This window comes from Erythrolamprus reginae, chromosome 9 (genome assembly GCF_031021105.1).
Source record: "Erythrolamprus reginae isolate rEryReg1 chromosome 9, rEryReg1.hap1, whole genome shotgun sequence".
NCBI lineage: Eukaryota > Metazoa > Chordata > Lepidosauria > Squamata > Dipsadidae > Erythrolamprus > Erythrolamprus reginae.
This window is the reverse complement of record NC_091958.1, coordinates 22,306,141-22,319,881: the sequence shown is the minus strand read 5'-3', so window position 1 is coordinate 22,319,881 and position 13,741 is coordinate 22,306,141. Positions and strand designations below refer to the sequence as shown.

General features: G+C 40.8%; 1 protein-coding gene across 2 annotated transcripts in view; it reads right to left on the bottom strand.

The window, feature by feature from the left end:
* CMIP (c-Maf inducing protein) overlaps positions 1-13,741 on the bottom strand; it is a 206,665-nt gene that overhangs the window by 39,765 nt on the left and 153,159 nt on the right. The window contains exons 1-3 of one of the 2 annotated variants that reach the window (XM_070760447.1): positions 8,091-8,167; positions 5,723-5,884; positions 3,146-3,187 (exon numbers count right to left, since the gene is read on the bottom strand). In XM_070760447.1, coding sequence (XP_070616548.1) covers positions 3,146-3,187; positions 5,723-5,884; positions 8,091-8,102 — 216 coding nt within the window. In that variant the 5' untranslated portion in view covers positions 8,103-8,167. Of the gene's footprint in view, positions 1-3,145; positions 3,188-5,722; positions 5,885-8,090; positions 8,168-13,741 lie in introns of those variants that run through there. The other variant, XM_070760446.1, reaches the window with a different exon arrangement.

The window sequence follows — 13,741 nt, the reverse complement described above, 5'->3', positions numbered from 1 at the left end:
CTGCCAGAAGCAAACAAGATTAGCCTATGAATTATACACGGTGCCTCATCAGAACCAAGAAGCCCAATCTCCAACAGTGGTCAGGGTGGCAATTTAACTGTTACTGATGGATGAGCATCCTGGAGAAAGCAGGTAGGGAAGAGGTGTGGTTTCTTCCTCTGCTATTTTGCTTTTAGACACAATTATTATTCTTCCCTGATTTTCCAGGACCCTTAATAAGGATCTGGACTGCCCTATCCCAAATGCCAGGCAATACATTACTTAAGAGCCGTGGTGGTGAACTTATGGTACATATGCCAAAGGTGGCATGCAGAGCCCTCTCCGTGGGCATGCGCACCGTCACCATCTGCTCTCCCGGGTTCCATCACATGCATGCATGCTGGCAGCTGGTCTGTTGCACATGTGCACTCTTCTGGGTTCCAAAGCACACATGTGTGCTGGACACCTGGCATGCACACTGGCCACTGACCGTTGTGCATGCATGCAACAGAGCTCAATAGAGCAGCTGGATGCCGCATACACGCACACTGGCCAGCTGCTGTGTTCTGGGTTCCGACAGGCATGCACCCTTCAGTTTTGACACTTGGTGCCGAAAAGGTTAACCATCAATGCCTTAGACCAGGGGTCCTCAAACCTGGCAACTTTAAGACTTGTGGACTTCAACTCCCAGAATTTTCCAGCCAACTATGCTGGAAGTTGAAGTCCACAAGTCTTAAAGTTGCCAAGTTTGAAGACCTCTGCCTTAGACATTCTGAAGAGCACCTCTTTTTCCCCCTCTGATCATTTGGGCCCATTTTTCCTCCTTGGCGTAAACAGTCCTGTTTGAAGAGTTTCCTGATCTAACAAAGACAAAACCAGGGACACTGGAATTTTCCAAAGCCAGTGGAAACTTCTCCCTTTCCAGCAAAGCTGTTTTCCAGTTCCTAACTTCATCCTTTCTCTGTCCATTGCTAGGCAACCCAAACGAAGTTACATGCCGTAACGGCACTAAGAGTAACAGCAGCCACATAATAAGGTTATGTCACTGCTGCCACTATTGTAAATTATGAAGTATGGTCGGAACAGAAGATTCTTCAAGGTTTAGTCTGTCCTGGGGCTAAAGAATTCCAGGTACCAGATTGCAAAAAGCAGATGTTTTTTTTAAGACTGGAAGAGCTTCTGCAAAAAATGTTCTGACAATTCTTTCTCAGAACATCAGTTCTTTGGGAACAAAGCCGCTTGAATATCTTCTCCACTTGGGCTTGGAGAGGAACCAACACGCATGCAAAACAGCAGTGGTTGTTCCGGGTTCGGCTTGGTGAACCGGTAGTGCCGGTGGCAGGAGGCTCCGCCTACCCACCTGGGACGTTTCTGCGCATGCAGAAGGTTTGTCGAGACCAGGGGTGAAATGCTACCGGTTCGGGTCAGTTTGGCTGTATTGTTGGTTTGGAGAACCAGTAGCGGCGGGATCCTGAGGCTCCGCCCTCCCACCTGGACATCGCCATTTTCTTTTTTTAACCATCTGAGCATGCGCAGAGGGTGAAAATATGTGTGTGAAGGTGGCGTGCGCGCAAAGAACGCACTTCTAAACCAGTAGGGAAGGTAAATAGATTTCACCATTGGTCGAGACCATTATAGGACCGGATGAAAATGGTAACTTTAATGGTAAGGTTACTTAACAACTGTCTTGGAAATTGTGAGCTTCCGACATCAGGTAGAAAATTAAAGAGACCACATTAATCTTTGTGATTAAGTTGCTGATTTGGTAGCATTTTTAAAAGGGAAAGATAACCTGTCCCAAAGTGAAGGGTTTCTGGAAAATGATACATAGTTGGCTACAGGAGATAACAGACATGGAAATAGAATTCACCCTTGATTGGTTACTACTTGGAATCAGGAAAAAACAATATCCTCCCCAAATTCAATATCTAATAACTCTATATAACAATGGCTGCAAGGATAGGTTATGAGCAATATTGGAAAAATAACGCACTACCATCATAAAGCTTAATTATAGAGAAAATCTATAGGTGTGCAGAAATGGACAGGCTGACAATGGAGATTAAGGGAGACAGAGTATTATGAAATCTGGAACAAATGGTATAACTGGATTGAAAATAAAATCAAAGTAATGTAATGCAATGTGAAAGGACACATGAAAAACGGAACTACCCTTTTTCCACGAAAATAAGACAGCGTCTTATATTAATTTTTGTTCCAAAGATGTGCTACATCTTATTTTAAAGGGATGTCTTATTTTTTTTCAATGAAGAATTACACATTTATTGCTGAACAAATGAACACTTATTATATACTGTACAGTAGTTGTCATCACAAACCAGCATAACTAGACAAACTGAATCCTATCAAGAATTTCTTACTACTACTGTACCATTATTTCCATGTACTGTACAACAATTATACTTTCTTCAAATATATGTTATATATGTTCAGGAATGCTGCGAAACTAAACGTCTCCTACATCTTACTTTCTGGGGATGCCTTATATTAGGCAATTCTACGAAACCTCTCCTAATGTTTTACTTTCGGGGGTGATTTATTTTCAGGGAGACAGGGTATGTAAATATAAAAGATAATGTATACTATAAAACAGATACAATGTAAGGGGATTAGATATAGATCTGTGTAAAATTATTGTGATGTTTTAAAAATGAAAAAAATGAATAAATAAAACATTTTTTAAAATAAAAAGATAATGTAATATGTAGGAAGAATATTCTATTTTACTCATATAAACTTCTCCTTCACCTCATTTAGCCAACCCGATCCAACCTACCTATTTTGGATAGATGTTGGAACATCCCTTTCAATCTTTACATTCTACTCAATTTTTTAGACTCTGAATGTAAATGAAGACTAATAATATCAGCTATGCCACAACTGGGCTGTAAAATTTAATTATTGCAGTTTCCTTGAACTCTATCCTTTCGCTGAAATATTTTAGGAGGGAAAAAATTAAAAGAATGTTCCCAAACTCTTAAGATGCTGCTCTTAGCTATTTCTTGACTGCGTAACCTTGGAACGAAACCACGTTAAATCTGTAGTTTTAAAAAATCTGGGGAGAAAGAATACCCTGCAGAAGCCAAACTCAAGGAAGGAGACAGATTATTCCCCCCACACACACAAAAGAGTTTTTGTAACTTACCACAATAATATTTTCATGCTCTTGAGGAGTTAGGTTGGTTTCCTGAAAATTGAGGTTACATTAACGTTATGTTTACAAAATTGAGACAACATTACGTTTATAAAATTGGGATTAAATTACATTAGAGATTACATTAAAAAATCAATGGCAGATCATCACCATTATCATCAATCTGCATTGGTTTCAAGATCCATCTGCTTTGTTCTCCTGCAGGGGCCCATTTCCAATCTTGTCTAGAGCCCTGGTTCCCAAGGTGGGGCGCAATTTGATTTTGGAGGGGGGCAATTGGAACCTTGTTTAAACCACATTAATGGTCTTTTAGGCTTCCTCTGCGTGAATAGGAGTTCACTTTTTGAATAGTAATATGTCACTTGGGGGGGCGGCATCAAGGTTTTAGAGATGCTTAGGGGGGGGGCATGGCCAAAAAAAGGTTGGGAACCACTGGTCCAGAGCAATGAAGGGGAACCTTTTTTCTTCGGGTGCCGAAAGAGCGTGCATGTGTGCTATCGTGCATGCACAAGTGCCCACACCCATAACTCAATGCAAACAGCTTCCCCCAATCCCTGGAGGCCCTCTGGAGGCTGGAAACGGCCTGTTTCCCAGCTTCTGATGGGCCCAGTAGGCTCATGTCTTGCCCCCCACCCCCGGCTCCAAAGGCTTCCCTGGGGCTGGAAGAGGGTAAAAGCGCCCTCCCCCATCCCCCTGGAAGCTCTCTGGAAGCCAGAAATGCCATCCCAGAGCCTCTAGGCGAGCAAATGCCAGCTGCCTGGCACACATATGCATGTTGGAGCTGAGCTAGGGCCATGGCTCGTGTGCCAGCAGATATGGCTCCGCGTGCCACCTGTGGCACCCATGCCATCGGTTTGCCATCACTGGTCTAGAGGATCACCCATTAGGCTAAATCAGGTGTGTCAAACTCCATTTCATTTTAGGGATGTTTGTTTGTGTGCGTGGCCAGAGTGAGTGTGCCCAGCTCAACTTCACTTGTGTCGAGGAGCCCTTTGGTGGCTTGAGCCCTCTGCCAGCAAAAACCGGGCTCCCAAGCTCTGTTTTCAGCTGTGACAGCCTCCTGCAACCCTCTGTGAGTGAAAATGGAGCTCCAGAGGGCTGCCTGTGGCCCTCCCAAGCTCCATTTTTGCTGGCAGAGGCACCACAAGTCACTCCTTCATTATTTCCAGGACAGCCCCGTGGGCCGGATCTGGCCCTTGGGCCTTGAGTTCGACATCACTCAAAAAGATCCAGGTGCTGAAAAAGGTAGCATGGCATGTTGCAACAGTGGTGACCCTCCCAACATCTGCTATCTCTTCCAATTCTCCTGGAATCACCAATCCGGTGAGTTCAAATTGGTGATGGTGATGCAAATAGTCCCCATCTTGACAAGAATCATTCACGAGTTCCCATCTACAATCATTCGCAATCAAGGAGTCAGGAAGGATTTCAGACGAGAGATTAAACTATCAAACCAAATGGACAACCCGGCTTAGGATAGGGCAAGGATAGTCCATATGGCATAGTAGAGCCCACTTTGCCTACCCCTGCGATAGGGTAAACCAGCTTCTCACACATCTTTATTATGGGCATTTTTTTAACGGGAAGCTTTTTAAATGGCCAGTCCTCAACTTGAGGATGGGATGATCACACTGAAATAATGGAAATTCTTAGAGTTCACGAGTCCTAGAATTGCCAAGGTTGGGCAGCCCTGTAATAGCAAGGAAAGGAGTTTGTGAATATTTTACTAATCTATTTTACTAATAGAGGATGGTGCTCATCTCTGTTTCAAGACCATTGAGCCAGTGCTGTCCAAAGACGTTTCCACAGTCATATGGCCAGCATGCTATCACAAACCACCGAAGTGGTACCTATTTATCTACTTGCATTTACATGTCCTTAAATTGCTAAGTGGACAGGAACTAGGCTCACCTCACTGCACGATGCTCGGATCTCAAACCTGGGCTGCCAGCTTTCAGCCAATAAACCCATTGTTTTAACCACACTGCCCTATAATAAATTCTGCCTAACAATCTGCAAGTGGGCATAGTTCCCTCTAAGCTGAGCAGTGAGCAATCGCTCACTTAAAAATCATCATCAACTCAGAGTTTTCCAAACCTGCCCAGAAGCCGAGAGGGAAAGAGTGAGAGGGAAGGAGAGAGAGAGGAAGAGAGAGAAACAGATAGAAAAAAGAGAGGAAGGAAAAGAGAAAAAAAGAATGGGAGTAAGGAAGAGAGAAAGAAAATCAAAATCTAGTTTGAAACTAGCTCAACTATTTAAGTGGCATTTGGATATTGATAGAGTTGCCCTATTATGAGCTCACTGTTATAGACACACAGTACAGTATTTTATTTTGAAATTCTCTGAGGCAAAACAGGGTGGGTTTTTTGTTTGTTTGTTTGCTTGTTTGTTTGTTTGTTTATTTATTATTTCTGTGCTGCCCAGTCCCGAAGGGACTGCCACTCAGACACTATACTTTTCCACCCACCCACCCAAAAAATTAGAGGGAACACTGGCATTGGGTTTATTAGTTTGTTGGCTTGGATGGTGGAAAACAGAAATAAGGAGACATCATTGCCAAAGACTTACCTCTGAAAGCAACTTGGAAACAATTTCTAAAGGAGCTTGATGGATGGATTCGTCTTGCAAAGGGGAAGTTAACGCCATGTCCACCAAAGTCCGGATTTCCTTCAGAACCACCTCTAAGCGGCTTGGATTACTCAGCACTTTCTTGTACTTGTAGATCTTTTTCTACAAAAAGAAAACAAACATAGATAGGATGTTTACTTAAGGTTTACTTCAAACCAACATCCCAGGTTCTATCTGCTTTTAGCTCTGAAGGCAGGTTGGACAACACTTCAATTTTTAACCATGTTTTTTTTTTAAAGGGAAATATTTGCATAGCATTTTCTTCCCTGGGTTTTGATAGCATTTTCTTTCCCTGGGTTTGCATGTGCAAACAGACCAAATGGAGAAGTAACATGCTGCATAAAGTCTGATGTGGAAGCATGATTTTCATCACTCTAAATTACACTCGTTTGTTGATTTGTTTCTATTTTATCTCAAGATTGCCATAACACTCACAAAAAGAAAAACAAATGTTTTCTAAGAAACAGATCTTTTTAGAACTTGATAGAACATAATCAAGTGTTCTATCTGCAAATGATTTGACCTGCTGAGTAACCACCTCAAACAATCTATAGTTGCAAAGACATTTTTTTCTATCCTTTTTTCCTTCTGCTTTCCGTCTTTCTAGATTATGAGCTTGGGGAAAATACTGCCTTATTTTGATATTAAATTGTAAGCATTTCATTGTAAATAAACAACTATATACACAATTACTTGGGAGCACTTATTTTAAATTATCAAGCACACCTAAACTGTGGGCAAGTCTGCTAAATTTACCCATAACAATGACAGTCAAATATACATGCCAATGCCTCTGTCTGTCTGTGCGTCCATCCAACCATCCATCCACCATCCATCATCCATCCATCTCCACCCAAAACATATCAAAAGTACGAACCACCAACAACCGACCAACCAAAACAGCCAACCAGCTATTAGAATCAGGGAGAGCTTGTATCACCCTTCTCCACCCTGATCCTGTCATATATGTTGGTCTACAACCTCCATAACTCTCACCTGACTTCTTTATGTTGACTTTAATGCACTGACTAGATGCTACCAACTGAGGAAAACCTGGTTTATGGCTTTATTTATTTTTTTCTTTTCTTTTTTTCCATAATTGCTGAATTGCAGGAGAAAGAAACAGGTCTCTAAAAACCATAGGAAAATCCCATCAGATTCAGTGCCATAGACACAAGGGCACCGGCAACAATTATCAATGGTAGATGTCTTATTTTCAGAAAGCTTTGGAGATGGGGGGAGATGGAGATTATAATTACAACAGGATCCAGCTTCATCGGGTTTTTTTCTCCATCTCAGTTTTGACAAGGAAACAATCGAATTCTAGGGTTAACAATGGTGGTGAGTCAAATGGTTACGATAAGCCAATGAGGAAAGCCTAATGTGAAAGAAAAGGAACTTCACACCACCCAGACACCAAAGAGTTATTTAAAATTTACAGAAACCATCCAGAGTTTATCAGTTTCTTTCTCAACTACCATCTTCAGCAAGATCATCTTCAGATGTTCCTCATACACCCTTCCCAACTGCCTATCATTCCATCAATCATTCTCAACTTGTCTCAAATTCCTCAGTAAGCTTTGTGAAGGATATATTGATCATTGCTCCTATTTTTATGGATCACTTTTTCAAATGCTAAAGTATCTAAGTACGCACAATATCTACAAATAAATAAAAAAGAACAATGTAAGACGTATCCAGCAAAACCAACTATTTTCAATAACGATTGAAAACCCAGTTTTCGCCTTGGAAGAACGGTGGACGCTCGATCTTAAAAAAAAATCAAACCCAATACCATCAAAGGTTGGTCTTCAAAGATATGGTTTTTAAGTTCTTCCAATACCGTTTTGGCAACAATGCTATTTAGAATAAAGTAAAAAAAAATAGAATAAAGTCATTTGAGTGGCAATTCCAAACAAACTTCCCACAAGAAGATCTAATGCAAACTTCTTGCTAAAACAGCGCACGGCAAAAGACACAACAAACAAACAAAAGGGTTTTTCCGATTTATTTTAAAAAATACATAAATAAAAGCAAATATTTTCAAGTCAGAGAAGAGTGTGTATTTTTTGCCTGGCTGAAGAAGTTTAAGAGGAAAAAAACCCGGTCTTAGTGCTGTCTTGTTATTTAGCCTGGTTCATTGGTTCATTAAATAACCTGGTTCATTGGTTCATTAAAATCAAGATTGGACAGCAGGGAAGAGAGATGCAAAAGAAGTTGAAAACAAACATGAAACAGATTTCAACAAGTATAGTGGCTCAAATATCACTCCCCCCATCTCATATCCCCACCATTAATTTACTCCCACCTCAGATTCCATGTGCAAAGTCAGCCTCCAGTGAAACGTAACAGAAGAATCTTGTTAGAAGAACAGCTAGAGTTGGTTGATGCCAGTCAAAATAACATCAATAATTTCTTCTTCTTCTTCTTCTTCTTCTTCTTCTTCTTCTTCTTCTTCTTCTTCTTCTTCTTCTTCTTCTCCTCCTCCTCCTCCTCCTCCTCCTCCTCCTCCTCCTTTCTCTTCTTTTCTTTCTTTTCCTCTTTCCACTCTTTCTCCTTCTTTTCCTCCTTCTCCTCCTCGACCTTCACTAAGCTCTATAGCTACAGACTTCTAAGTATATCCTTTTTTTCCAGGGAAAAAAAAAATGTGACTGCTACTTTTTGAAGGAGAGAGCTGGAGAGTACAGAACAAATTGTCTGCCACTAAAAATGGGCCAGGAATGATTAGAGTGGATGCCTGGAAGATATGTTGTATTTTGAAATTGATCTTCTTCAGAGTTAATTTCTCTCTGGCCTCTCAGTGAAAAAATAACCTCCCAAGAATTTCTCCTTCTCTCTGTCTTCTCCACTTCTTCTACTGGCACCTCTTGAAGCCAGAAGGATTTAAACTTGTTTGCATGATGCTCTGTTATCTTCAGGAAATATTACTGTAACAAACTACAGCCCAGCCCAGGAAGGGGCTGGAAAGATACTAATAAACCTCCAGAGATAAACTGTGTCATACCTTTGATTTGTGCCTGGATATGATTCTGCCTGTCTCAAAAGAAAACAAAAAGATTTGGCTTGCTCGATGCAGTGAAACAGCCATTTGGGGCAAGGAGGGTGAAAGAGAGGAAGGATGGAAAGAAGGAAAGAAGGAGAGAAGAAGTAGGGAAGGAAGAAGGAAGGGAGGGAGGGAGGATGGAAAGAGGGAAGAAAAAGAAAGAAGAAAGGAAGGGGAAGGAAGGAGGAGGCAGGGAGGGAGGGAGGGAGGGAGGGAGGGAGGGAGGAAGGAAGGAAGGAAGGAAGGAAGGAAGGAAGGAAGGAAGGAAGGAAGGATCCATCAATCAATCCATCCACCCACTGCGATAGCATTTAGTATTTAGACTTATATACCACTTCACAGTGCTTTGCAGCCCTCTCTAAGCACTTTACAGAGAGTAAGCATGTTGCCCCCAACAATCTGGGTCCTCATTTTACCAACCTTGGAAGGATGGAAGGCTGAGTCAACCCTGAGCCTACTGAGATTTGATCTGCCAAACTGCTGGTAGCCAGAAATCAGCAGAAGTAGCTTGCAGTACTTCACTCTAACCATTACACTACCGAGGCTCTTTGCAAGGCTAGGTATTCTGTTCGTATTATGCAGAAAATGCAATTGAAGTAATTAAGAGTAATGATGATGATAATGAAGAGAAGGAAAAACCTGGAAATGTATTTTGCTCAACAACCAGCGAAATAAGATACAACAGGCTATAATAAAGCATTCACGGAGCTATGAACCCAGTGTATGAATACAGAATTAATAGCATCAAATCTATAACATCAATAAGACTAAATAACTAAACCTAAGAAGAAGGTGTTATCCTAATCCTTACAAACTAGATTTATGCTAAACAAAAAGAGTAAGATTAGGGTGTGAATGCTTTGCTTCTTTAAAATGACTAACTGATAAAACTAAAATATGGAGTTCTTAAACAACTGATGGCTATAAAAACCTTCTCTATTCTGCTCTTGCAAAACAATCATACAATTCTCCCCTTAATCAGTAACATTCGGAGAGTCTACATCAATTCTATCAAAAAATAAACATCACAGTACAAAGTATATCTGGATGGCCTGAGTAATTTGCTATTAATGGTGTCAAAGACTGTGCACAAATATACCAACAAAAAGAATGATGTGAAAAAGATAATAAGCAATGGTTTCAATGTTCCTTATGGGCAAAACCTTACTTTTTAAAAAAAGTACAACGATTTCTTACACTTCCCTACCCAGGGAACTATAGGAAAGTAATGAATCATAGAAGCTGGAACTAAGGAGAAACTTCCTGACAGTGAGATCGATCAGCCAATGGAACTGAATTTGCCTTCAGAAGTTATGGGAACTTCATACTGGAGGCTTTCAAAAAGAGATTGGACTGCCATTTGACAGAAATGGTGTAGGGTCTCCTGTTTGGGTGGTGGACTAGATGACCTACAAGGTCCCTTTCAATTCTGTTAATCTGTTAAATACAACCAAGGTATAATCAGAGAGAGCATCAAGGACTCCACAGTTAAAATCTGAGCTACTGTCAGGGCACAAGGGTGGATTCTAACTCCCCTCGCCACCAGTTTGCTTCCTCTCGCACCATGTGGCTTCTATGCATGTGCAGAAGCAAAAAACAGCCTCTGAGCATGCGCAAAAGCAAAAAAACAAAATGGTGTGTTTATGGCGCCGCCGTTAGAGCCAGTTTGAGGGCATGGCCAGCCGGCGATAACTCCTGTTCAGCGAGTGGGGGGAAATTCACACTACCAGTTCTATTGAACCGGTCCGAACCAGGAGCAACCCACCTCTGGTCAGGCACAAAGGAGCAGCAGGACCATGTGTTAATGCCTGTCTCATTTTGAAATGACTCTGGGCGGCTTACAGCATAAGTTGTTAAGCTGCAGAACAGAAGGTTTATTTATGTGGCCTATATACAAGACTCTAGTCAACTGAAGTTCAGCACTATATAAGGGTCTAGAAGTTGGATTAGGACCACTTGTGGGAATGCAACGACTCTAAGCCGATGACATGCTTAACTCCACCACCTACACCTCTGCCTGCTCTTCTTCTACATCTACATAGAAACATAGAAGACTGATGGCTGAAAAAGACCTCATGATCCATCTAGTCCGCCCTTATACTATTACAGTATTTGTATTTTATCTTAGGATGGATCTATGTTTATCCCAGGCATGTTTAAATTCAGTTACTGTGGATTTACCAACCATGTCTGCTGGAAGTTTGTTCCAAGGATCTACTACTCTTTCAGTAAAATAATATTTTCTCATGTTGCTTTTGATCTTTTCCCCAACTAACTTCAGATTGTGTCCCCTTGTTCTTTCCTATTAAAAACACTTCCCTCCTGAACCTTATTTAACCCTTTGACATATTTAAATGTTTCGATCATGTCCCCCCTTTTCCTTCTGTCCTCCAGACTATACAGATTGAGTTCATGAAGTCTTTCCTGATACGTTTTATGCTTAAGACCTTCCACCATTCTTGTAGCCCGTCTTTGGACCCCTTCAATTTTGTCAATATCTTTTTGTAGGTGAGATCTCCAAAACTGAACACAGTATTCCAAATGTGGTCTCACCAGCGCTCTATATAGCGGGATCACAATCTCCCTCTTCCTGCTTGTTATACCTCTAGCTATGCAGCCAAGCATCCTACTTGCTTTTCCTACTGTCCAACCACACTACTCACCCATTTTGAGACTGTCAGAAATCACTACCCCTAAATCCTTCTCTTCTTAAGTTTTTGCTAACACAGAACTGCCAATACAATTCCTTTTCCACAAGTGCATTATTTTACATTTGGAAACATTAAATTGCAGTTTAATGTTTCCAAATTAAATTACAGATATTCTCTTCTATTGGAATAGATAATGTTCCCCAAGACTTTTCTTCTTAAAAATTTGAACAGTCAAACTTCATCTTTCTGCAAATTATACAGAGCATTGTAAGCACGCATTCTAACTTTCTGTAGGTTAAATATTATCCCCAAGTACTTATACTGTTTGACCTGCTGTAGCTCATCGCTCTTTCAATTTAAGGATTTTAGTGCACTTTGCAAAACTTGTAAATTTGTCCCAATCAAGCTCAAATACTTTCTCTGAGCAGAATTCCACAAGAGATCTCAAGGTCCTTCTCGGATCAACCTGCATTAACACCAATATTGTTACATCACCCACTTTAAGAGCATTGAATGTGCCAACTGTGGTGATGATCCCTCAATTAAAGATAAAGGTTTTTCCTCTCCAGTTGTGTCCGACTCTAAGGAGAGGGGCTTATCTCTGTTTATTAGCGGAAGGAGCTAGTGTTATCTGAAAACACCACTATAGTCATGTGGTCAGCCCAGATGCATGGAATGCTGTTACCTTCCCACTGAAGGAGCACCTATCTATCTATTCAAATTTATATGCTTTTGAACTGCTAGGTGGGCAGGAGATGGAGCAAGTGACCAGAATTCACTCCATCATGTAGTGCTCAGGTCTCAAACCTGGGCTGTCAGTTTTCCAGCTGACATGCTTAGTGTCTTGTTTTAACTGCTGAACCATTATGCCCCCTACCTTGTCAATTAAAGGGGTTTATATAATCATTGAACAATATAGTGTAACCTTGTCTGACTGCTTTTGTAATTTTTTTTTACCAAACTTACACAAATATCCATACACGTACCATATTATCAAAACATCCAGTTACACATTTATATCCAAAATATCATACATCCTTCATTTGTTCCTTTTATATTTTTATCTCCCATATGCTTTTCTTCTATATTACTTTCCTTTCCTCTCTCTCTCTACTCCACTTTCTTTCTCCCATTCTCCCTCTTTACTACTTCCCTCCTGACTCATTCCCCTTCCTTTCTATTTTGTCTACTCCCTCTTATCCTTCCCTGAGTACAACTAATCTTGATCCATTTTATGGTTAGCAAACGAGTTACCCATATGAATGAGCCGCCCCAAGTCTTCGGAGAGGGGCGGCATACAAATCCAAATAATAAATAAATAAATAAATAAATAAATAAATAAATAAATAAATAAATAAATGATTAATAAAGATATATATTGAGGAGAGGGATGATTAGGCCTAAAATTAAGAGGTATAAGAGATAATATGTCTGGAAGATAAGCTATAGCGATTAATTTGGAAGAAAGTTGAAAATTAAAGGTGGTGGACCCAGGTGACAAAAATAGGAGGAAGGAGGCAGCATATAAGTTTGCAAAACTAAAAGCAAATTATCGGTAGAAAAATTATTCGGTTTTTTTGCCATAAATCTATTCCTGGAAGTTGAGCAAAAGGGCAATATTTAGCCATCAGAACTGAGCTATGATTGAATAGTATACTCCTAATGAGCAATTCTACTCTTCTTTACAGCCACCAAGTGAGTGGTCATCTTTCTACTTGGGTTTCTGTAGGAGAAGAGCAACTGGAAAGTGAGGTTAAACGTGTCATCACTATGGAGTCGTTGCGTTGCCACAGGAGATCTAAGTCCGGCTCCCATGAATTTTGATCATGTGAAGCTACAACAGTCGCTAAGTGTGAAAAATGGTCATAAGTTGCTTTTTTTCCCCAGTGCTGTTGCAACTTCGAAACAGTCAGTAAATGGACTATTGTAAATGAAAGATTACCTGTACATTGATAACACGGTGTGTAGGCTTAGTCATCTGTTGAGGCAGCAGATTAAAGCCGAATAAATCAGGCATGTCTAAACACTGTACATCAACCAGGAATGACGCATGATTGTTTTCCCTTCCTTCCCAACCTCTCATGCCAAAGCATGAGCCCCAGTCACTGGAGGATTTCATGACATCAGCAAAGCTTGGTCATGATCTCAGCCCAAGTGGGTTGGGACTGGAAAGGCACGCAAATGGAAATAACACTTGGGCTCTGTGGGATTTTCGCTGTCCCTTCTTGAATCAAGCGGATCTTTCCCAAAGGAGACCCATACCCA